At 40.1% G+C, this 25,850-nt stretch overlaps 1 protein-coding gene across 1 annotated transcript; it reads right to left on the bottom strand.

The window, feature by feature from the left end:
* Positions 1 to 25,162, bottom strand: GPLD1 (glycosylphosphatidylinositol specific phospholipase D1). The gene is made up of 25 exons (XM_009707775.1): positions 25,066 to 25,162; positions 21,434 to 21,489; positions 20,397 to 20,475; positions 17,555 to 17,652; positions 16,031 to 16,141; positions 15,706 to 15,754; positions 15,148 to 15,202; positions 14,063 to 14,170; positions 13,318 to 13,345; positions 13,091 to 13,230; positions 12,050 to 12,115; positions 11,371 to 11,491; positions 10,700 to 10,839; positions 9,316 to 9,502; positions 8,190 to 8,300; positions 7,099 to 7,173; positions 6,552 to 6,708; positions 3,883 to 4,024; positions 3,215 to 3,314; positions 3,027 to 3,120; positions 2,234 to 2,410; positions 1,756 to 1,916; positions 1,461 to 1,487; positions 1,318 to 1,368; positions 1 to 93 (listed from the first exon to the last, which is right to left on the bottom strand). Exons 1-25 carry the CDS (start codon positions 25,160 to 25,162, stop codon positions 1 to 3), a joined length of 2,523 nt encoding a protein of 840 aa, XP_009706077.1.
* Positions 25,163 to 25,850: the final 688 nt, after the last annotated feature.

Below are 25,850 nucleotides of genomic sequence, written 5' to 3'. Positions count from 1 at the left end.
CTACCGTGAACTTTTTAAGAGCGAGTAGACAAAAAGCCTTCCACCAAGTCGAGCTTTCGCCGAACTTCTCTCCGCTGCCACTACGACTTCTTTCTGCGGAGATACAGACCAAGGGTTAGGAAAATGTAACTGCAGGTGCACGATTGCCTTAAACTTCCCTAATGGAAACCAGATTTTGTCCATATTAGTAGTATCATACAGAAACGTGATGAGGAGAGACGAGAGAGTAACCCACCTCATCAGAACAGCAGTTAACAAAACAATTTGGCAAACGGACTTTCCTTCCTTTAGGGAACTGGAAGAAGCTGAAATGAGTCAAATAAATCTCTGGCCAATATAAATTGTTTCTCAGGGGTAAGATCAATACAGATGAAGCTGGAGTGCGGACTGGGTGGGTGCTATAGCAAAGGAACACAACTGCTTGGAGAACAGCCTCACTTGCATTCATGCAGAAACCATCGGCGGTGCCTGCGTTTCAGGTGTTGGATTATGCACTCTCACCTAGTTTAGAAGCATTTACATTTCCAGGTATTTCTCCATTGCACGTTTTAAGAGCAAGAAGTCAAAGACCGTTTGTTGAAGACCAGTCGCACACCTCCTCAGCTTAGTACTGAGGCTTCCTCAGTACTCACACAGAGAACCTCGGTTCTCACACAGGTTATGTCAGAGTAAGCAGAACACTGGACTCCCCTCAGCTGAACAAGCATTAAGTAACCTTCAAGCTGAAAAAAAAGGTTTCTCAGTGCATCATACAAACAGGGATTGACTTTTGCCTAAAAATCCGAGGGAAACAAAGAGAAACAGGTACACAAACACACCCAAAATCATTCAGGTAAGAACTGACCCTCTCTATGCTTGGAAATACTTGACATATGAACAGCGTTCACTGCAAGTGATAGCTAGGACAGCAAGCCTGTAAATATTAAATGAGAGGGGTGGTTCGGTGCCTGGTTTACTCCACAGCTGAGCATCCACTTTGCGTACAGGCTGGCATGAACAGTAAAGCCAGCCGGCACCTACACTTGATTTACCAGGAGTTTGCTGAAAGGTTGCGTAAGTAGTTTCAATTTCAGGCAGTTTTAAAGTGATCTCTTTCAATTCAAGTGTCGGGTGCCAACATTTTGGCAACTCCATAGTTCATCCACCTATAAAAAGGTTTTAATTATTGGTTCAGAGGGTGACTTAAAACTTAAGTAACTATGTAAAGCACTTAAGACTTCTGCAAACGAGTAAGGTACGTATGTGAGGTATTGGCTAGTATATGCAAGTGAGGTAGAAAGATGTTACAAAGCAACCGACAACAGTAATTTTTCTCACCTTTCCTTCAGATTTCACAGTGATAACAGAACTCCCAAATCTTGATAGTTCCTGTAAAATAACATTGCTTGTTACAATGCTGTTAGTTTTTTTAAAGTGGGACTTTTTAATTTCTCTCAGTAGTTTGTTTTCTGGTTGTTTACCTCAGGAGAAATCAGGACATACTGTGCCTGAAGAAGAAAAAAAAAAAGAGAAAATAAAAAGTCAGTGGAGAGAACCACACTAGGAGAGTAGAAGACCAGTGCAATAACCCTGGCTCCTAAACAGCAAAGTAATTCAAGAATGAAGAGGAAGAGCCAAATCACACAGATTCAGAAACATAAGTAAACCTTCTGTTTTCTGAAACCAAGTCAGAACACACTAGATATTTGTACTGGATGTAATTAATTCACTATCATTATGACCTCATGTCCTGATTTCACTTTTATGTTTTCTTACCCAGTCTTCAGGACAGGGAGATATCCATGATTTGCAGTGGCCTGTCACATTCCCTGAGGATGCTTGCTTTCCGTTGTAAATGTAAACACGGCCAGCTGCCCCACCAAACAGTATGGTAGTGATACCGTTGGTCCGTAGTGGGGATGTCACAATCATTTCATCTGCAAATATTACGAGGATGACATAACACATCAGAAGTGAAAGAATATTAAACTCAAACACAAGAGAGTTGGCATTTACATACCTCTAGATGCCACAATTCCTATTAATGATGACAGTTAAAATGTTTCAATTTCTGACTGATTTGCTTCTGATTGGGATTTTAGAGATGCCTCCCCACGAGGCACGATGGAATACTGGTACAAGTCAATTGAGGAAGCGGAACGTGTTTAGCGCTTGTGTGAATATGTAGGTGACCAGTCTTCCTGCTGCCAAAAGTAAAACATTTTACCTCTGATTTAGATTCATCAAGCTTTACCTAGTCCATCATCGTCAAGGTCACTTAAGTATACATCTCCACCAAAGCGAGAAAACCTCCTGTCCCCACTGAATGTGCTGAGCAAAGATGGCTTGGTGCTGTCTGTCAGATCGTATACCAGAGCCAGTCCAGCTTGGTGAAGCACTGAGGATATAAATGAAATCCTAGACAGGCTATCTGGGGAAAAGAAAAAAAAAAAAAAGTAACAGAGGTTGAGCATCAAATATAGGAACTCAGGCTTAATACTTGCAATACATTGACAGCAGGTAATACTAGCATTACATAACATGGACAAAATTAGTATCATTTATGGAACAAGATCAAATGTTATATGGCATTAACACTCATGAGCATAGAAACAATCTAGAAACAAACTATGGCGATAGTACCAGGGGAAAAATGCGTTCAAATTAAAGACAGAGTTCTAAGTTTTGTTTGACTTTCTTAATTTCTTACTGCCTACTGGCAGAGCAAGGACAAAATACTGTGTTGTATTAGTTCCAAGAAATATGCAGTCTACTAGGAAATCACGGCTACATAAATAATGTGAGGTAGTAATGCTGCTAAGCTAATTTTAAGGAAGGAAAATACCCCATTGAAGTTGAGGCATAGTAGAGAGGACTCTAGACATGTAAGGCACTTGCAGGTGGTAACAGTGATTATTTCTAATTTTTTTTTTCATTACATGGCAATTTAAAGATCCTTTTTCTAACTTTTAGCTTTGTATCTGTGCTCTGGTCATACAGACACAAACATCTCAAAGCAGAAATGGTTTCCAGTTTTCAGGACATACCTGCAGTAGGTGCACCCACCACCAAAACCGTCCTTGTGATTCCAGCCACAGACATCACACCACTGGCCAGAGACAAACCCATTCTGCCCATTGCCTGTTAAGATTTTGAAAACCCTTCTGTCATTTCTACAGAATGTCACCTTACTTCAAATAAATCATAAGGTCTCATACTATAGATGGAGCCCTACCTTGTCTCCAGTCACTGCAAACCAGCGCTTTGTGCTTGGTGGGTTATACCCATAGACCTTCCCAACGCTCTGTCTGACATCCGATGAGAAGGGATTGCAGCTTGAATTACAATGCAAAATATATTTGTATGTAACAACATATCTTTGTACATTCAGCTAGGATTGCTCCTCTTCAAATATTTTCCCCTTTTAGTTTCGAATAACAGTGGCTACCAAATTCTATTTTACTAATTCCCGTGCTTGTTCTAAGTAGTTACACAACATTTAGAGCACAGACTTGGTCTGTCTATCCACTTCTTTATCACCCAATACATTTTTGTGTTTGGTTTGCTTTTAAAAATGCTATCTCAAAGTAAATGCTATCTATAGGATTACTTTAGGTGTGCTCACCTGCCAGCATTTCTGTGTCCCCTCTCCCCTCCCCAAGAAAACCCAAGAAATTCTTAAATGTCTCTAAATAACAAAGACCCTCTCTACAGGGGGTCTAAAGACCCCTCTCACTTCATGAGGAAGGGTGAAGGCATAAAATATGAATTTAATAAAAATATTCTAAGCAGGACAAAGAGGAAACTTCCTGAAAAGCTGGAAGTCTAATCTATTACAAATCTTAAACATTGTAGAAGTAGGGCGGAATGGAGGAGAGAGCAAGTTGCATACTATATACACACCCAGCACAGCTCTTCCACGTAGGGCTACCGATCAGCAGTAATGTTATGTTCTCCAGTTGGCAGCTGTCAAGTGAAAATCCAAACCAAGCATAGTTTTCTTCCCCCTTCACCATCCAGTTGGCATCCTGTACTGACAGAAGTCCTAACAGACCAGAAAAATACGAATTAAATCTTGGTGTACCCTGGCATAGAAAAATCTGTTAGCAATCCTCCACCGATTCATCCTACAACAACAAGTTTCTATAAGCAAAGTTACACCATCCATGATATGGCGTCAGTTATTGCTAACTTCGCTTGCTCAGTCTGCAACTGTACCGGCTGACGAAAGCCTTTAGTCAACATAGCCTGCTTCTAAATCCTTGCAACAGCCTACACAGAGTACATGAAAGCTATCAGTAAAGCCTGCCCTGAACTAGTGACTCCTTCTTAAGGATAGGACAACATTGAAACTGTTTATCAGAACTTGTAATTCTTCTAGGGTGGTGGGTGGGGGAGATTTAAATAATTTTGGCTTTAATTAAAATAATTCATTCTGGGTTTTGGTTTGGCCAAAATGTCAGTCTGTAGTGTTTTGAAACCCATTTTCTTTGTGGTTTCTAATTTTACATGAAATAGAATAAGCTACAAAAATTAAGCGTTATTGGAAATCTCACTTACATGATTCTGACAAAGCTCTGAATACCTGTGTATCCTGCCCAACCCCTATTAACTTTATTTAGCTCCATATGTGTCCTTTCCTCCCTCATTCACAACAATCCTCACCACCTGTACTCATTAGCTGTATTCACTTGTAGCATTGCCTTCCTCTTCAGCCACATGACTGAGGACACAGAATGAAAAAATTTCATCTTTTGAGGTACGTTTGCAAATTTCCAAGGAAGACCAGTGAGTCCACTCTGGTACCACCAATATACAGTTGAATTCATTGCTTTAGCAAGGCTTTCAACACTGTGTCCACAATGTTCTTGTATCCAAGCTGGGACATTGCAGTCTGGATGGGTGGACAACCAGATGGGAAAAACCTGGTTGAAAAGATCACCCTCAGAAGGCAGCGGTTAGTGGGCTGTACTCTGAATACCCGTGACAAGTGGAGTGCCTTCATCACCGAATCACCATAGAATGGTTTGGTTGGAAGGGACCGTAAAGCCCATCCAGTTCCAACCCCCCTGCCATGGGCAGGGACACCTTCCACCAGACCAGGTTGCCCAAAGCCCCATCCAACCTGGCCTTGAACACTCCCAGGGATGGGGCATCCACAACTTCTCTGGGCAACCTGTGCCACTGCCTCACCACCCTCAGTGAAGAATTTCTTCCTAATACCTAATCTAAATCTTCCCTCTTCCAGTTTAAAGCCATTGCCCCTTGTCCTGTCACTCCATGCCCTTGTAAAAAGTCCCTCCACAGCTTTCTTGTAGGCCCCTTTAGGTACTGGAAGGCTGCTCTAAGATCTCCCTGGAGCCTTCTCTTCTCCAGGCTGAACAACCTCAACTCCCTCAGCCTGTCCTCACAGGAGAGGTGCTCCAGCCCCCGGATCATCTTCGTGGCCTCCTCTGAACTCGCTCCAACAGGTCCCATGCCCTTCTGGTGTTGGAGGCCCCAGAGCTGAACAGTTAGCTTCAGGGGTCTATCTTTAGACTCATCCTGTTAAACACTTTTATAAATTATTTGGAGAAGGCAACAACATGCCCTTTCATGAAGCTGGTGGATGACAGGAGACTGTGGGGGGCTATCACTTGAGGGCAGGGCTACTATTCAGAGGGACCCAGACAGGCTGAAGGAACAGGCTGACAGGAACCTCACAAAATTCAGAGAGGACAAATGCAACGCCCTGCCCCTGGAAAGGAGATGCCCTTGCAGCGATACAGGCTGGGAATAGACTGGCTGGGGAGCAGCTGTGTGGAAAATGCCCTGGAGATCCTGGTGGCAGAGAGCTGAGTGTGAGGTTCTGACAGCAGAGACAGCCAACAGCATCCCAGGGGCTACATAAGCAGAAGCATGGCAAAGAGACTGACAGAAGTGATTGTTCCCCCTTTACTCCTCCCTAGACCACACCTATAATACATTGTTCAGTTTTGGACCCCACAAAACAGGAAAGATGTTGATAAACTGGAGCAAATTTAGTAGAGGACCCCCAAGATGGTCAGGGGCTGGAGCACTTGTGCTGTGAGCAGAGACTGAGGGACTGGGACTTACTCAGCCTGGAGAAGAAAAGGTTTTGAGAGGACCTAACAGCAGCCTGCCAGTACCTATGAGGAGGTTAACAAGGAGATAGAGCCAGGCTCTTCCCAGTGTCCTGGGGTCCTCCGTGCCTTCTGTGCCTCCGACTTCACTATGCATGGCAGGAGGACAACAGACAACAAGCATAAGCTGAAACAAGAGAGGTTCATACTGGCTGTAACAAGACTTTTTTTTCCTCTCTGAGGACAGCCAAGAAGTTGAACAGCTGCCCAGAGTGGCTGTGCAATCTCTACCATTGGAGGTTTTGAAGACCTAACTGGATAAAGCCCTGAGCAATCTGGTCTGACTTCACAGCTGTTCCTTTATTGAGTAGGAGGTTGAACTAGACACCTCCAGAGATCCCTTCAAACCTGATTTATCCTATGATTAACTAGGAACAAATGAACAGTCACATAAAACATGGGAAGGTTAATTTACTCAATAAATTTTACCTTCGTCACTCCTGTTGAAGTAAGAGTAAAATGCAACCGCAAATCCTCTCTGCTGCCCACCACCAGGCGCATATGGAGAGCCCACAACCAGATCACCATTTCCATCTCCATCAACATCAGCTGCCAGGAGGGACCAACCAAGATTACAGTAGGAATACTGCAATAAACAGTTAGTTTAAGCCTGAAATGGAACTGAAACCACCAATTTTGTAACAAAATAGAGCAATTTACTTCTAAAGAGCTAACTTTGTCTGCTTCTGATCAAATTACCCTCCCTCTCTCTGACTTCAATTTTGTTTTCTTTGGTTTTTTTTGAGAGGGCTATGCATCTTTCTGTTCACCCTGCTGCCTCCCCTGCACTGGAGTACACATGTCTTTCCTACATCCAGCCAACCTAGGCAAGCACCTGCTTGCACCACCCCCATCACTCTTAATTCCTTTGCAATTACAAGTTTGATTTTAACCTTCTTTTTTTAAGCCCATAAGCCCCTTTCCCCTTTATTTCGCATCCTGCTTGTGTAGCCCTGTGTTAGCCTGATCAATATACCTGACAAGTTATGGTAATGTTTGGTTGAGATGCCAAGCCTCTTCCCTCAGTGCCAAAATAGATGTAGACAGCACCCTAAACAACAGGAAAAGCAAACACAGCATGAGAGCACCTGCATGTCAGCAACAAGTATGAAATCCCAGACAAAGCACAAGGAGTGAAACAGTTCTGCAAGGGTTATTAATATATTAATGCATTTTTCCTCTCAGAGCCTTCTCATAAGACTGTCTTTTCCACCCCAAACCTCAGAATACTCATGCTGTAACGAGTACTGCTATAACCAGGCAACAACCTAGAGAAGTACAGAGAAGTCCATTTTCATCATACTGTGGGTAAGGAGTAAGGACAGTATGCTGTATATTTATATTTGCTATACACACATTCAAGTGGCTCAAATTTTGTTCATTATTATTTAATGCAATGGCATACAGTACCATTGCACAAAAGATGCATGCAATTTTCCAAGCTAGTGGGTCTACATAAAAGCATTTAAATTCCTATTTAGGCAGCTAAATTAGTATCTGAAATTCTGAAGAGTTTTAAGCTTAATGGATGTGGTTTAAACCAAAACGTTTTGCCTCTCAGTTCATGTGGGATGAAAATACTCAGGGACCATTATGCGGGCTTATCTGGTAAGCTGCAAGTCATTACGCCTCTGTAACTTGATTATTTTAGCAAGTGTGTCTGTGTTTATATCGCATTTTAGATATCGTCTGTTGGCCGGTGACAGCAGATGACAAGGCTAACTGACCCAGGAGGTCTGTTCCAGACTCTCTGTTCCTAAATATAAAGGGTACACTTGTATTTCGTGAATGGCTCCTTACATTTCCAGCACATCAGTGCTGTAAAGGTGCAATCTGATTTGGATTTCTAATGTGCAAAAAGGCCCCTGAAAGAGAAATACAGATAGCTGTCATTGCTCTAGTCGAAGTACCCACAAAGGTTATAAACCTTTTGTGTTTAAATTACAACATTACCTTGGGCAACAACAGAAATTCTCCCTCTCATCTCACACTTCAAAAAAATAGGTGTCAATAAAAATGTTCTGTTTGGAGGGAAATCGCCCCAACAAATCCATGTGTGTGTCTTACTTTGTAGGTGAGAAACTGAGATCCCACAGAAGGTGCTCCAATTGCCAGATCTGGCACTCCATCCACATTGAAGTCCAGGACTGCCAAGGCAGAACCAAATCTTCCTGAAGGCTAAAAGAAAAGGGATTGCTTTCATGAAAATAACAGACATTTTCAAGACAAAACCATCAAAACTTCATGCACATTTGCAATCACAGCACAGGGAAGATCTGAAAACAGAAATGACAAAAATCTATCCCAACAATTCTTAAGATTTTCTTAGCATCCCTGTTCTCCCAAGTAATAACTGTCATACTAATATACTATCTCAGAGTCAACTGTTCTGTTTGAGGATGTGGAGGTGTTAAAATGTAAGATAACTGAACACAATATGGCACTACTTTGCTATTTCCTCTTCTGAGCCTAGTGCAACATTGATGTTAAGCTTATGATCTTTCCTGTTAACAGCATTATAGCTGTGAACCACTAAAACACTCTGTAAGAAGGCAGCAACTGTTCCTCCACAGTTTATAACCACAGAAACAGATTAAAAGGAAATGTATCTCATCTCTCTGTTTTCTCTTCTTTGCGAATAAAGATATTTTGTACAGAGGATCATCTTTATTACTCAAACAGATCATTTGCTCCTGCTTCTCAGTTACAAGCCAGTCACCATCATGTCAAATCAGTTTCCTCTTTTTTTAAAATAATACGTACTCTTAGTAAAGACAAACAATGGTTTTGTGAGAAGTTATCAATTAATGAAAAAATGTAGCTTCAAAGGAATTGAAACTTCTATTGAATTAATAATTTTAGATGAAAAAGGAAGTATTTTCTTAAATGCCGGGACCCAAATGAGCTATACTGTGGCTTACAGAGATACTACCTCAGTTTTATTCAAAGGCAAATTACGTTCTAATACCCACTTATCTGGCACAGTAATAAAAGTGAACCTACAAATCACCATTGCTTTAATTGGTCCTGTGACTTAAGTAATGGTTATTTTTCTTGAAAAGACACCCTTTTACCAGCAGGGGTGCTTCAGGAATAATCCTCAAACATGTTAATGATACTGTCGCTCAGTCAAAATTGACCACATTTTCAGGCAAAAAAAATTATGTGACAAAAATCTGACTTGACCCCTCACCTGATGACCCTGTAGTACTTGGTCAGCTTTCTCATCTAGATCCATGTCCTCTGGTGGCAAACCTGACTGGTTGCCATAGACCACGTACACCCGTCCTATCTGAACATGGCCCAATGTGCTGTACCCTGGTGCTCCAACCACCAGATCTTCACACCCATCCTGGTTGAGGTCAGCTGAGATCATTGCCCTGTACAGCACGGGAGTCAACCAAAACACAGCATTAATTTCCAGACTGCCGTAACATTAGCAGAAAATAAATACTTTTACTTCTTTCAGGTAAACCAAGATCTGTCTTTCCCCATCTATTTTTGTAAAAATCTACATAGTATTTTTCAAGTTATATATTTGATTTTGGTTTTCGTGAATTAAATAAAAACAGAGCCTTGAAGAGTCATCTTCCATTAATGCATCTGAGATCTGTAGGAATTGCTTTTTACTTACTGACACAAGGCACCTGAGAGCAATCAGAGCAAGGAGCACGAAAAAGGGCTGCTTGCATATGACACAGAATACAAAAGATGAAATTAAGTACCTTTTTAACTGAACCTCTGATTTAACTGGTGGACTTAAGAGTAGATAAGCAAAGGGATTACAGGTCTCGGTAACATGTTGGAGCTCAGAGAGGAAGTGTGGAGAGAAAAGAACTAACTACTCTTAATTTGACTGGTGTGATGTAAACTCAAGAATTAAATCTTCGATTTTTGAGTCAGAAGAAATAAAGCAAGATGAGCAGCAATGCAAATTTATTTTATTACTCTTCCCCGTTGCAGGTCAAGCTAGAACCTCTCTGGCAAGGAAAGAGAATATGCCTCTTTCTGCATCCTGAATCTATCTTTGAACTCCCTACTCGTCTTGTAGTGTTTCCAAGAACACTCGCTAGGCACTAACAGCGATCAACTCGGGACAGACAATTCATTCTGTGCAAATATCAACCAATAACCAAAAAAAGGTAACAATGTTCCTATACTGTTCAGAACTAGAGCCAATGTTGGTTCTAATTTTCCCTCCTTCCATTCTGAGCTTGATCACACACAGAGCATGGAGCTCCTTCACTAAGGAGAGAAGGTAAAAAAACCGACAAGACAACCCTGCCAAAGAAAGAGGTTATCTGACTAGAATTCACATCTGAATGGAAATTTTTCTCTTGAGACAGTTTTATTCAGTACCAGCAAAAAGAGGTTTATGCTAACGTCTGAAAGAGAGGTCTTATGGGTCAACTTGTTGTTCTAGCCAGCCAATATAAGCCATTCAGCCAGATTTGTACCACTAATTGATTTGGATTGTCACCTTTAAAGACTATCCAAGAAATAAATTTTAATATTTTGGTGGGTACTCAAAATTTTCAGAAAGTAAGAGGGAGGTGGGAAGAAAAAAAATTACCAACCATCCAAGTCTAGCATAGGGTGAAGTCAAAAAATATGAAGCTGCTGGCTTGGAGATGTGCTTAGAAGACTTCTGATGTGCAGCTGCTAATGCTCTCCAGACACTGGTTGCAAAAGCACGGTTTATCAAGTGGAGGGAATTCTGAAATAAAAATAAGAGAGAGACACAAGAATGGTTAAAACACAGGCTGAAACTCTAGAACATTATGGAGCACCTCAAAAACCAAGTCACCAACAGTGGAGATTACCATATTGATTTAAGTGGACTCTGACTCAGGTGATAAGCACCATTTTAGAAAGAGACAAAAATCTGTGTGCCCTAAATTGAGCACTGCTAATTGTTCACTGCTATGCTTTGTTGGGACTTCTTAACCCCAAAAAGTGATCATATGATTCTGTAAAATGTAAATACTAAAGTGTAAATACTGAAGATATATTTTTGTCATTTTGGTATTGCAAGATGTGTTTTAACTTCACTGTACAATGAGCAAAGTGGAAAAATTGAATATTTATGATGTATATATATATTAACAATGGCGCTGGAATCCCCATGAAGTCAGAGGCTACTGTTAACAGCCAGAGACCCTGCTCCATCACGCAGCATTTCAGACAGAAATTAAAACAATTTTATAGAGCTGAATTTTACCTGATACATCTGTCACTTCTCACTTACCGTTGCCCAAGACTGTATGTTGAAGTGAACTCCTCTCTCTGTATAATTTATATTCTTTTCAAGTGTTTTTGTAAGCAAAGAAGTTGTATTCTTGTGACGTTCATGTTTTGATTGTTTGTTTCTGCTAAAATAAAGAAGGCAGCAATAACAATTACTGTAACTGAATTAATGAGCTGGGTTTTTGTGACAAAGCTAGGAGAAGCAAACATATTGCATGCAATCAGGTGGCCATTTCTCCCACATATAAATGGAGCTGTCAGCCAGTTAGGTTGGCTTCTCTTGAGATGTTTGCTAGAGGAATACATACACTTGTGCTCCAAACAGCTGAGTTCCATATTTCTTTACATAAGTCAGGAGAGAATTTAGCTATGGTAAGGGTAAACGTGAATCAGTAGCTTCATGATTAGTGGAACAAAGAGTGATAACCAAATTAGGTGTGAAGACTTAGCACTTCGAGTGCTAGGTAATTATTCTTGTTCTTAGGCTGGAAAGTAAAAGTCTCTCCTAGGTTCTGCACAGTTCCCCTATACGAAGCTTACTTATTCATGTTAAGAGAATCTCAAATTCACACACAAAACGATAAACCAAAAGATCTCTAATTTTCAATAGCTCACTGTCCACATTAGCAGAAGACTCTCCTTTCATCAGTAAATCTCTGAACCTTCAGAGCTATACTTACATGTAGTTCTCCTTGTGTTCCCTTGTGCAGTTTATAAAGAGAGGGTTCTCAGGCAGGAAGCAGCCACTAAAGAAATATGCAGAATGCATTTAAAAGATTTTTCCCGCAATGGAAGTGAAACTAAAAATACAACTTTCATCCTTGCTGATTCCTCTGTTAGAAGTCATCAGTTTTCTCAAGAAACCCTGCCTATTCAAAATCAGAGCATCATTATAATCCTTAGAAACCCCTTATGATATTTATTTTAATGACCTCGATAAGGTTCTATGTGAACCTCACATGTCTTTGTATAACTCTTAAAGGAAACTTATTGTAACGTGTCCTGCTACTTCTATTAATACAAAGCACTTCTAACGACAGTGCCATTCCGGAACAAGGAAGACAACAGATAATGTCATATTGTATCTCAAACATCACTTCCTAAAATAGCTGCAGTGAAATTTTCCATGTAAATGGCTGGATTAATTGCCACTGTTGGTCTTATAACGTTATTTACAGTAAGGTTACACTTGTTACAGAGCAGTACAAGGCTAGAACTATAAAAATACAATATTCTGAGTACAAGCCTGAGCTTCCAACACTAGAATATATACTCTTACTAATCCTATTTGCCTTAAGGTCTGAAGGCAACACCTGACCTTCCCTAGGAAGGGACATCTTTGCTGGCTGATGACACAAGAAGGTGCAGCCACAGCCACAGCTCAGACTGCCAGGCCAGGTAGAACCTCGGGGCATGGCTGTGCAACATTTAAGCAAGCCCTTGACTATGTCTTAAATAATGCCCCAAATTTTCTTTGTTGAGTATCAGCTGGGCATGCCAGAACCTTGCTTGGGGAAAGGAGCGTGAACGTGTAACAAATGTGAACCCAAGGCCTATGTAATCCTGTGCATACGGGTAAAAGACAGCCACAGAAATCCCTTTGTCCAAATGAGGATTTAAAGCTCAGCACCTCTTCTAGGAAAGAACATACCTTCAGAAGAACAATTAAATGGCTGTCAGAACTTGACTACTGCATTTCATATAGCACGAAACACATATACCTGGTTCCGTTCTGTAGCATATGGCTCGTCAGCTCAAAAATATTGTTTGTCCAGAATGCCATGTCATCCACTCCTCCGAGGAAATACTCATGGAACTTCTCCACCAGAAATGGAGATTTACTAGCATATGTTGGAAAAAGCTAAGAGACAAAGAACATACTTAGTAAGATGGATTACATTGTCTTCAGGTGGTACGTTCATTTTTACAAAGAAAACAGAAAACCAACCTTGGCAACAGCAAGCCTTTCTCCATGCCTGGAAAAAAAAAAATTCTTCAGAAATAATTTTGCTTCATTTAAAAATATTTCATTATTTAAACAGTTCTTTTCAAGGCTTCTGTATGGTAAATACTATGCAAATCATTAAATTTCCCTGTTGGTTGTTAATATATTTTTAAAAGCTGTAATGTGAGAAGTAATGATATTAACTTTATTGCTGCCCTTAATTTGGAGGGATTCACAGTGTTTGTAAATGCTGCGTGACTATTGGTAATTAACTGAAATAAAGCATATAGCTAGGCTGTTTAGGATATTCAAAAGCAGGCATTGCCAGACATCAAAAGTCCCTTTTGAATTATTCTTGGACTTGAAAGCATCTACATAAAACATAGGTAAGCCATCTATTTAGGTATGTACACTACTTCAGTACATGAGAATTATATTTCTACCATGCCACAATGCAATGGTACTTGAAGACACGGTTGTTCTCAAATAAATAGGCATAAATACGTTAAATGCGTAAACACATTAAATAGCTAAGATGCTGGATCTGTGGTGTAATAATGAATTTAACAGCCATTAAGCTGTCCAAATTTGTATTCTAGCATTAAAAAAAAATTCATGTGTTTTATGATTCTGGGGTCTAGTAGGGAGTCTATATTGCTGGCCTCGACGCATAAGGCATTTCAAATAGGCTAATCACAGTTTTCCTACGTATGTTTCACTTATGAAAACCCAAAGCTATTCAACTTACAGTTCAAGAAACAGCAGGTAAGTACAGTCAGCAATTGTGCTTTCAGTTATGACCTCTCTTCCATAAAATTCCTTATAGATAGCTGCTAGGTCTTTGACAGGCACATACCTAAAAACAAGACAAAGGTATCACAACAAGAGATTTTCCATATCACCTAATAAAAGATCACAGTTTCTGTAATAACAATAGCCTGCTTTAAAATATTCTAAACTTCAAAAGCCTATAGAAGATCACGAAGATTTACAAAAGCCAGAAAGACCAGGATTGCAGGTGCAGTTACTCTCTGCACACCACTTTCCTCTTGTTTAGGTTCAAAGTCAGAAACCTGTAGAACCATTCCCCTGTGGCTACTGCTGGTGGAGTTTCCACACTCCCTGCACTGCTTCCCTTGTTTGGTGACCACACAATCTTGGAGGATGTCCTCCAGCTGTCCGCTGTGCCAGATCTACTCCTAGCCAAACAGACATTTCCCACAGCTGGGACAGAGTTTTATTAATGAACTGTGCCTTCTACAAGTAGATGAACTACATCCTACTTAAACAAAATGATGCAAATGACCTACTTTATCAGCAGAAAAAAAGGCGTGTGAGTTTTTTATTTCAGTTAAAAACTGTGAGGAAAAAAATTGTGTATATCTAAAACTGCTGCTTCTTTTTATGCTTTTAAAACCTGTCCGAATTCCACAGCATCTATAATCATAAACAACCTCAACTTCCAAAACTTTAAATGGAAATCTAAATGAGATTTATTTAACTGAGTTATTTAACTAATGGCTAAGACATCCCAGCCAACATTTTTCACTGATTATTTTATATATAATTACTCATAATTCCCTTCAGAGACAAATAATATAATTTTTCTTGCTGTGTTCCTAAACGTAAAACTCTTTTTTCCTCTGTCCTTCCAGTTTTTCATGTCAGGGAACAGTAAATATGCATATAAGGAATACTAAACTCAGAAAAATTCCAATAGCCGCAAGGGTTTCTTTTGACAGAAAGATAAAGAAGGACAGCATTTTGCTAAAACACAGTAAGTATACAGAGTAAGCAAAAATAATTATTACAGAAGGTAACTCATTATCTTACCAATTTGATGCGAGATAACTGAAGTCCAGCTCAAACTGACTCAATACATCTCCTCCTGCAGATGGAAGAATGAAAAAAAAAAACCACAAAGCCCAACAAACCAAACCCATTAAGTATCTATCATGGATAACAGCATGGATGAAACTATCTATGGCTATGCTATCTATCTTTATATGGTAGATCCTCCAGCTCTATATTTAGAATACATAAATGGTTCACCTGAAAGTATGCTGCATATTTTATACTCCCAGAGAATAAGAAAAATGTAAAATTTAAAATCACAGTAGTGACTCCATTTAAACTTTAGCATCCTTCAGCCTGTGTTTTGGCTTTAATATAAGGGTCCATATGCCCTATCACATCTCCTGAAACATGGAGCGCGAGGACAGGTATAGCAGGGCTTTGCAAGCTATGTGGGACAGTGAGAATACAGTGTCTATATGACTCATTCTTGGCTCCTGCACTGCACAGGGTAAGAGTCAGAATCACCCGCCGTGGTTTTGAAGAGTACTAGTTATTCTCATAGAAGAATCTACGATCAGCAAACAGAAACATTACCAAAATCGCCAACACTGTGAGCTTCTGAGTATGAACCATGAAAATCAATCTGGAGAAAAAGAAAAACAAGGGAACTGTCTGTTCATTTTACTCATCCTTCCATACAAACATATGAGCAAAAACAAATCGTCCAAGCAGCTCTGAAGTTTACAGGTCCCAAACCTGACCAACTTTGTTCTTATGGAGTTTGCAACATTACTTCTCTCTGAAAATCTTCCTCAAACAGGGTTCCAGCGTTTCTCTTCCCTCCCCACCAGAGTCCAAAGCTAAGCTATCAATTCCAGTAAATCCAGTTATATCAATAAATAAAATAATACAGGCTTACTTCTCCCATGGCCTTCAGAAATCCTTGGTCAATGCCCAGGCTATGCCAGCTAACATCTGCCACCATATGTGAGGCAACTCCAAACAGGAAAGCCACCAGCTTCTCTGTAGCCTACACAACAACAATCCACTTGTAGTAATGTCAGTAATTTTACTCCTGTCTTTAAGAAGAGGTAAGCATTTTATGTTAAGCGCATTATACAAGGAAGTAGGTGAGAAACTCTTACAATCCAAGAACTTAGCAACCTTCCAGTACCTAAAGGGGTCTACAAGAAAGCTGGGGAGAGATTTTTTACAAGGACATGGAGTGATAGTACAAGGGGCAATGGCTTTAAATTGAAATACGGTAGATTTAGATTAGATATAAGGAAGAAATTCTTCACTGTGAGAGTGGTGAGGCACTGGCACAGGTTGCCCAGAGAAGTTGTGGATGCCCCATCCCTGGAAGGGTTCAAGGCGAGGTTGGATGGGGCTTTGAGCAGCCTGGTCTGGTGGAAGGTGTCCCTGCCCATGGCAGGGGGGTTGGAACTGGATGATCTTTAAGGGCCCTTCCAACCAAACCATTCTGTGATTCTATGAAAGTGTTGACCACTCATTCCTTGATGCTGGAGTCACTTTTTGTGACTTGATAACCTTTAAGCACTTCACACAGTCCAAGGCCATAGAATTACATGGTTGATGTCAGGACAACTTGTGTACTTCAAGTTAGATGTGTACTAAAGTGTTTTTCTGGACTGGGGACAAACACTTCCACTTTCAAGGAGTGAATCCCCTCTCCCACCATGGGTGCTGTGCAGGCACACAGAGGAGAGAAAGACATTCCTGTGCAACTGCTCATCACTGTAAAAGTACCTGATTAAAGCCCAGGTATGAAATCACTCATCTTATTCCTACAAACAGAAAAGTTATTTGGAATAAATTTATCAGAATTAAATAAACCTCGTTTCTCCAAAAGAGACTTCTGTGTAAGTTCCAGAGGTCTTTTAAAAATCTGTAATTGAATCATAGTTTTTGACGAATTTATACTTCCCAAGGTTAATAGTTCACAAGATCAGTATGACCAATGGTCAGTCAGAAGGCAGGCAGACAATGTTACCTTTAAAATCATTCTCACTTTTGACAATTTGCTTTTCCTTTCCTCCTATGTAGCTCATATACCATAAACGAGCAAATCAGGACTAAGTCCAATATTTTACAAGTGAGAATTCTAAAGGACATCTGGTATTCACATGGCAAACTCTCAACCAATAACGCAAGACAAACAATCACATTTGAAAGTTCGGACCTATGAGATGTATCGTAAGCACCAGATCACACTAGAGATAACTGATAGACTTTATATGGAAACCGTAACTTTTTTGTCTGGTAAAGATGAAAACAGAATTTCAAATTTTCCTATATCAGCGGAGACTTTAAATTAAAAACTTGTATTTTTTCTACATTTCCCAAAGGATGAAATTGCAACACAACTGAAGGTGAAGAAAACAGTCGAAAGCAAAGTCAGAAGTTAATGAAATTTCCTTACCTCTTCCCAAGGCTGAGGATAATTCCTTCTGATGTAGTGAATACTTGCATTGAGAAATGGTGACCAGTGAGTGTCTTCAGATACATCATGGAATATTCCTATTGCAATAAAATTATATCAGTATTTGATTTATTCTTTGGGGTGAAAAAAAAAAAGAAAAAAGGAAAAAAAGAAAAAGGTTTTCTCCATAAAAAACCACATAGACTTTTGTTCGATTTCATATTGTATAGATGATACATTTTGCAATCCACTTATATGAGAAGAGCCAAAGGAGATGTATTTTTATATGATTTATACTGTCAAAAGAGATACTAGATTTACCTTCTATGATTTTGGTTTGAAGCACCTGAAAATTTTCTGCCTGCTCCCTTTCTCTGTGCCTGTGAGTAGGCACAGTACAATGAGAAACTGCCTCCCAAGTGGGGAGGATAAAGAGAGCTGACAGAAAAGTTGTTAACTAAATGAACGCATCAAATTTCATGGCATAAAAGCTGATGGGCATGGCAGCCAACTCAAAATATCACGCTTTGGGATGGGTATCAGTTTCCACAGGGTGGAGGAGAGCTTTGTCATCATCATCATTTTCAACAGAAAGGCAAACTTGCCAAGATACAGTCAATTCAGGAGCAGAAGGGCAGAGGAAAGCAGGAAAAATTAGGTTTTCATTTGAAGCATCAATTATTACTCTCACTTGGATTTACACAGAAGAGATTATGTAGGATCTAACAGCGACCTTGCCTAAACATTTCTTGTACCTACATAAAGCTAAGGGCAAAGTGATGCTGACGTGAAAAGACCAAGCAGCACAATATTAAATTCTCTAAGAGGGAAGAAGGTAGGCAGGAGATAGATTGTTCAGACCATCAATACACTTGGAGGAAGAATATGCGTTTGTTCACACAGAACTGTGAAACTGCAGAATACTAAGCTATATTAAATGCTGAAATGGAGAGAACAAACTTTGTGGGTGATTGAGTCACCTCGTGGTCTCTTGACATTTTACAGTGCAGTTGAACTAGGTAACATAAAGATGGGATTTGCTAGAGTAGACTTTGACTTCTAAGTTCGTCTCCTGCCTGGAAAAGCAGTCGGGATGGCTTTGTTCTTGACCTAGAGGCACACAGTTAAAACAGCTCAGATCTGCAGAGGTACCTGTTTCTTCTACATTGACTAAGGAGACTACTGACAAGCGGTCCAAGTGTAAAACAAGGCAAGATGGACACCAATTTTAGTGAAGGAATGTGGGCTGGAGACTGCAAACAGACAGACTCTTATCACTGGCCTGGTATAAGGCAGAAGTCAAAACTGTTAGAAGGGAAATATGAGGTAGATGATAGAAATTCAAGAAATCCCAGGAGAACATCAGTCCTGAAAACAAGGTAAGTGAGAATGAAGTTTGGGACAAGATGTTAGAAGAGCCAGGAAGAACGCCAGGAACCTGGTGAGTGACGGGAGGCAAAACCAGTACTAAATGCCAGAGGAGAGGGGCAAGCTGGAAATTAACTGAGCGCCACAACGTAACACCAGAGAAGATCCACCCTTAGGCAACCCAGATGGGGCAACCTGTCTATCATGACATAAACCAAGCAGCCTGTAGTTGGCATAAACAACAGTCAGCATCAACAACCTGCGACCGAGAAACAATGACAAGTCTAGCTGCCACCGTGTGATTTAAGACTTTAAGTAGAGCAGGCGATGAGAAAAGATGGGGAAAACGTCCTTGCAAACACAAACAAGGATTTTGCAGTTTGAGGCAGGAAAAACAAATACTGAGATAAGTGGAAGCACTGGCACTCAGCTTAAAAATATGTAAAAGATGAGGCAAATCAAAGAACCTAAGAACACTTTGAATTTAATGGATCAGAATTTGCATGACCCACTAAAATAAAGCACCTCCAACACTTTAGACTTTCAGTAAGATCTCAACAATCAATTGGCCAGATATCCTCACACAAACTAGGTATCACTGCCTTGTCTCTGGTACCTGCCTAAACACCCTAATAGTTTGTTGTTGGAGGACAGGCTGTCTTTTTCCCGTTCGCTAATTGCTCCCTATCCAGATTTACCACTTCGGTAGCAAATATCCTGGAGCAAGACTTAGCTGGCTGTTTTATAGCTCCAGTGTTGCTGGAGAAGCTGATTATGATCAAGAGCTGACCTATGAGAGCTGAAAAATCAGGAGACCACCTGCAAGCCAAGACATACATTTTTACAGGCATTGCCACAGGGTGCTAATTTTGTAGCGCAGTCTTTAGATCTGCAAGGAGCAAAACTGACATTAATTTCAAACAGGAACCAGTAAAAGGCAAAATACAGCAGTCTAGAAACGAAAGGCTTTACACTGGGATGTTACTAACACTTCCCCCCTTGCACCAAGTCCTACGTTATTTTGGTTTTGTGGGGTTTTTTTATATTTTCCTGTCATCTTTGTGACTGATCTGATAGAAACTAATACTTCCTAATACAGAAATTAGCTCTAGGGTTTTCCTAAGACTTAGAAAAAAAGATGATTTTGTCCTCTCAGTTTCTCCCCAAGACAGTACTCAGTAATCTGACCTAATTTAGTCTAACAGCATCCTTCTATCAAATTGCCCTACACATTAAATAGTTACATTTACCCAAAAGTTACTTTCTAAAAACATTTTCAAATGTATTATTTTCTTATGAAGTTCTACAAAAAAGCTCAAAATACTTACAAAAATGGTAGATGTTTTTGCAGGAAGGTATTTTTGGCCATATTTCATTTCTTACAACATAACTATTTTCAACCCTACTAAATTCTACAGGATTTTCACATAAAAATACAGTTGTTACAATACTGGACTTATAAAGCTTTTCTTACCGCCTTTGCAGATTGAAGGATAAAAGGCATCAGGATAAATACTCCCAGCCTGAAATGCATCTTGGTGGTTTAGTAACAACTGGGAAAAAGATGGGGAAAAAAGGAATCAGAATGCTATTACACAGCATGAAAACAAGAGTTTACTTCCAATATCAAAGATAAAATTTAAATATCCAGCAAGATACAACTATTATCTTGCGAAAATATGTTATTTCAGTGTCATCATCAGCCCCCATCATTACCCCCCCACCCCAAAATCCTTGTAAGTGAAACTAAACTGATCAGTATACACTGTAATTTGAAAGGCCACTTAGGAAACTATTTATATGACCTAACTTAGATCCTGGTGAAGTCACCTTGTGAAGGTGTCTTCCTCCTCTTGGACTAGACATGAAACCTGGGCTGCTAACTTCCATCCTCTGAATCACAGCATAGCTGTTGGACAACATGAATACTTCCCTTGAGTGATCTCTGATTTTGATAAAAGATCAAGTTATATAAAATGGTCCTCTTTTACATTGTCCTAAAGGATGTTGAAATGTTTTAAACACAAAATACATATGCGTTTTGTTTGTGTGTTTATGAAAATTGTCCACTTGCTTACAGTGCTCTGATGGATATAGGCCATGAAAGAAAAAGCTATTTGCATCAATCGGAAATTGGTTAAATGAAATATGTGGGGGACTAAATTCAAAACCTTGGTGTCACTTTGCTGTACTTATGTTTACTAAATCTCTTTTTCAAAAGTCCTCTACCAAGTCTTCTAACACAACTACTCACAGAGGGTATGACTTAAGAAGATGGGAAAACATGCAAGAAACCACACACAGTACATACATGTTATTAGAATTGCTACATATTTGTAATAGTATCCAGAAGGAGTCAAATGATTTTCAACAAAAAAGGTAAAAATACAGTCTGGGCACAATATTTACACACATATTACTAAGAAGAAATAATAAAGAAAAGAAAAGCAAGAAGACAGAAAGACATTCAGAAGAAAAGTGTACACAATTAAGCAATAACATGCTTCCTACCTGTCTATAATTAACATTCCCTTCACGCTTAATGAAAAATTCCAGAGCTCTATGTGCTGAAAAACAACATATTGAAGTATTGATTTATAGGTACTGTGGCCAGGCCCATGTTTTGTTAGAAGCATTATCAAAACCAGAATACACCACATTGTCATACCTAAGCCAAGTGGCACAGCTGCATGAAACATGATTTCTCAAAAAAATCTGTACCTGTATGTCATCATTTAACTCCAGCTGACAACTAAGTCCCACCCAGCCGCTCGCTCAGTCGCCCCCCCAGTGGGATGGGGGAGAGCATCGGAATGATAAAAGTGAGAAAACTCATGGGTTGAGATAAAGCTGGTTTAACAGGTAAAGCAAAAGCCATGCATGCAAGCAAAGCAGAACAAGGAATTCATTCCCCACTTCCCACGGGCAGGCAGGTGTTCAGCCGTCTCCAGGAAAGCCCGGCTCCATCACACCTAATGGTGACGTGGGAAGACAAACGTCATCACTCTGAATGTCGTCTCCCCTTCCTTCTTCTTCCCCCAGCTTTATATGCCGAGCGTGACATCATATGGTATGGGATATCCCTTGGGTCAGTTGGGGTCAGCTGTCCTGGCCGTGTCCCCTCCCAACTCCTTGTGTACCCCCAGCCTCCTGGCTGGTGGGGTGGGGTGAGGAGCAGAAAAGGCCTTGATGCTGTGCAAGCCCTGCTCAGCAGTAACTAAAACAGCCCTGAATTATCAACGCTGTTTCCAGCACAAATCCAAAACGCAGCCCCATATTAGCTGGGATGAAGAACTTTAACTCTATCCCTGCCAAAACCAGCACAGCGTGAGAGGGTGTGTTTTCTCACCTAGGGAGCTAAGAAGGAAATGCTGTTTCTGTGGCACATCTGGGCACCGAGGTCTCACCAGTCGCTCTCTAATCCCCAGCTCCCAAACTGACCACCAAAGCTGAAATCGCAAGGAAAAGGAACTCCCCATGTCCAGAACTGCGCTACGGCAGTGAACTGACACGATCACACCCGGCACGTACAGAGTACGGATCATAAAGTTCTAGCTGGGAAGGACCCACTTGAATTGTGTTTAAGTTTCACTGTTGCCCTTAACATCGAAAAAGGCACCTCGGGAATCAACGCGGGCATTTAACAGTTTGATTAATTTTTAACGTGCATGAAAACCAACAAAAATCTAAAGCCAGCAAGGTAAATAATACTGTGTATTCACTGAATAGGCAGACATTCTTACTGCCAAAATATTTATTGAGCAAGCATTAACAAGAGAATGAAACAAACTGACACCACTTTTTTTTAATGAAGTCTCCTTCTAATTAATGTTAGAGTCCAGAGATAATCTATTAACACAATTTTAAAAATGCCCAACAGTGCACCTAAAACTATTCGTTTGAAACTGCACACATGGGTTATCATCTTGCCTTCTGTTTTACTCCTCACTTGAAGCTATTCACAAACTAAGACTGATCAAGATAACCTAGAATACGTTGAATTTATTTTGATCTTTACCAAATAAATCACATCACAAAAAGAATCTACTCTCGTTCTGGAATAAGACCCAGACAAAACTCTGTGGGTTTGAACGATCTTTTACTTTGAATTTTACACACTTTATACAAATATGTTAAGATACTTTCAGGAGTAAAACAGGAAGAACTTAAAAATAATAATAAAAAAAGGTCTGTAATAAAGTTCAGCCATTTCAACACACATCTCTATTTCCAGTGTGGGAGAGTGTCAGTTTGGCAGTTTGCTTTTTCTGTCTCCCATCTCCCCCCCGCAACTTCTCTCATCACTCGTGGGCCCAGGTCCTACAAATTCGCTTTTTATAACAAATTTTATGTTGGATCCCCACAGTTTCACAGAGCCCCGTGGGTCTGAGGGGAGCTCCTGGGAGGAAAGAGCCTCCCCACTCAGACCTGCCTCCAGCAACAAGGCCATGGCAAGTAGGGCACAGCACAGCTCTGCCCACGCACACTGAACATGATCAACATTTTGAACAGGCAGAGCTTTTCACCCTTTTAAAAGTACTTTCAGAAGTCTGTCCAGGATAGACTTTAGTACTGGTTTTGAGTTGGAGGAGTTCCTTTCTACAGTTTGTTGTTTGGTTGGTTGGTTTTTTTTTCCCTGGAATACTCAGTGTTTGGATTTGGCAATAACTTTTCAGTATCTTATCATCATGGACTTCTATTTGCACATTAACAAAAGCATTGACTTTAGCAGCATCAGAGCTGAGCCCAGTTTAATGTTGTTTCCAAACGGACAAAATTCATTGTAAACTCTGACCCAACAGTTCAGTGTACACACTACTCCTCAGACAACCAAGAGCTTTAAAGTATATAAATGCAGCTTTTCTGCAATATGCTTCCTTGATTAGAGAAAAAAAATTACTGCTTTGGGACAGATCCGTAAGCTCTTGTTTCTCTTTGTAGCAACCAAGAGCTTTAAAGTATATAAATGCAGCTTTTCTGCAATATGCTTCCTTGATTAGAGAAAAAAATGACTGCTTTGGGACAGATTCGTAAGCTCTCATTTGTCTTTGTAGATTTCTTGCAAATACACTATTTCACTAAATCTGTTATTTCAAGTTTTCAGAAGCTCATACTCAGTAATTAGTGCCCCGAGCTTGCAAAGATGTACGCACTTGCCTAACCTCAGGCAGCGTGACTTCTACTGATTACTATGGGTTTCTTGACATATTGTTAGGAAAAGCAAATGGTTGCAGGATGCTGACCAAGGGTACAACACTCCGTAAGGGAACATACTCTCAGTCTCGAATGCCATGAATAATCCCAGCCTTTACCTTGTTCAAAGCTGCACGTATTCAGTACTTGAAGTCTGAGAAGATTACCTGAATAGACACGACGTCATATGTTTTACTATCTAAGCAACGGATTTAGAATCAGAAACAGAAGGACAAACAACTAAAACTGTCAATTTATTATGAGTAAACATTTCAGAATAACCTCACACTACCCACGAGTGTTCTTGCAAGAACTACAGCAGAAATCAGATTTTAAAAATAACACATGCAAACAAGAAATTCACAACAGAAATATTTCCCCACTTTGATGTTCACTTAGATCTCTCCTTCATTCTCTACAAATCTAGGCTGTTCAGGCTACAGATAGCAACCTACCAGAAAGACACATAGAACAAAAATTTCATGATGTTAGTCATAAACACAAACACATTACAGCATTTTATCTATTTTATGCAGGTATGACAAAATTAATACACGCCGATTTGAAAACAGAACTACCACAAATGTTATTCTCTAGTTTAAATATAACAATCCTCTAAATTGGGTAAAGTATTCCTCTTCTTTCTCCAACACCAAACCCTGTCTGCGTAAGACTCACAAACATTCCAATTACATAATGCCTGTTTCAGAAGACGGAAAAATACGCAACCAAAACGATTCAAGCATTTTGCTTATAAAACCAGTAAAGTTTCAAACTCCAAAACCAAACTACTCATCTATCTTATGTGTTATTCACTTTTTTTTTTAAATTATGTAGAATGCTCATTACTTTAACGTTATTTCCTCCCTTCGCTTTCCAGCTGAATCTGAATTTACTTCTCTTCCCAAGCAACTCAAAAGACACGAAAACTCATATTGAGCATGTCTTACCTATTTCAACATGTGTTGAAATTCCACTTGGGATACATCTTTGACAGAAATGGTGTAGTATAACAAGCAAAACAGACCAAATCTTCAAACCGGCCATGCTGCTGGCTCGAACTGTGATTTTCAGAAGCCTGGAGCAGTAGCACTGTGACCTTTGAAATGTAGGTTACGGAGCATGCCTTTTCTTTCAGACATATTGCTGACACAGCACGTAAATGACTGCCCTATTTGAAAGGCTATTTTATACCAGCACTTTCCTTTACCTCAAATAAAGTAAAATACATAAAAAAAGAAATAATCTATAGGTGTTCTCCCCTCTTGAATTCTGTAATATCTCTGGGGTTGGGCAGTGTAACTGCCATCACTGCGCAGCAGCAGTGAGGTTTCTGTTACCATACAAAAGCACGGCAGAAAAGAGCATCCTCCCAGTTTGTCCAGCTCATGGTACATTTGCCTTAAAACAACTACACCAGATTTCACAAAAAATTAAAGCCAATTGCCAAAGCAGTATTAGTAGAAACACACCAGCTCCCGAGTTGCAGGCAATACAGATTCATAAGTTTTGGTAAGCTGATAGGACATCGCACACATACGCTTGGGTCTTACGATCCAGACTGAAAGCCCAAGTGATATACGGGGGGCAAATCATGAGCGTACTCCTGCCATACGTATCGCTGTGAACTTGTGTCTGACTGCAGAGGCTGGGCATGCAGAGGCTGGGCATGCAGCGGCTCCCAGCCATCCTCCATGCAAACCTGGCCCGGTCGCCATGCCAGGCTGCTGCTCAG

Source organism: Cariama cristata, unplaced genomic scaffold (genome assembly GCF_000690535.1).
Source record: "Cariama cristata isolate BGI_N322 unplaced genomic scaffold, ASM69053v1 scaffold1089, whole genome shotgun sequence".
Classification (NCBI taxonomy): Eukaryota; Metazoa; Chordata; class Aves; order Cariamiformes; family Cariamidae; genus Cariama; species Cariama cristata.
This window is presented reverse-complemented; position numbering and strand designations above follow the sequence as displayed.

Bases quoted from the DNA above. Each gene is read 5' to 3' on its own strand.
- GPLD1 (XM_009707775.1), bottom strand. From the start codon at position 25,162: ATGGCCGGTTTGAAGATTTGGTCTGTTTTGCTTGTTATACTACACCAT. The intron at 2,411-3,026 runs GTATGTCCTGAA...TCTTTTCCCCAG, and splicing joins GGTGGGTGCACCTACTGCAG to ATAGCCTGTCTAGGATTTCA. The intron at 94-1,317 runs GTGAGAAAAATT...GTATCTCCGCAG, and splicing joins CTGTGAAATCTGAAGGAAAG to AAAGAAGTCGTAGTGGCAGC.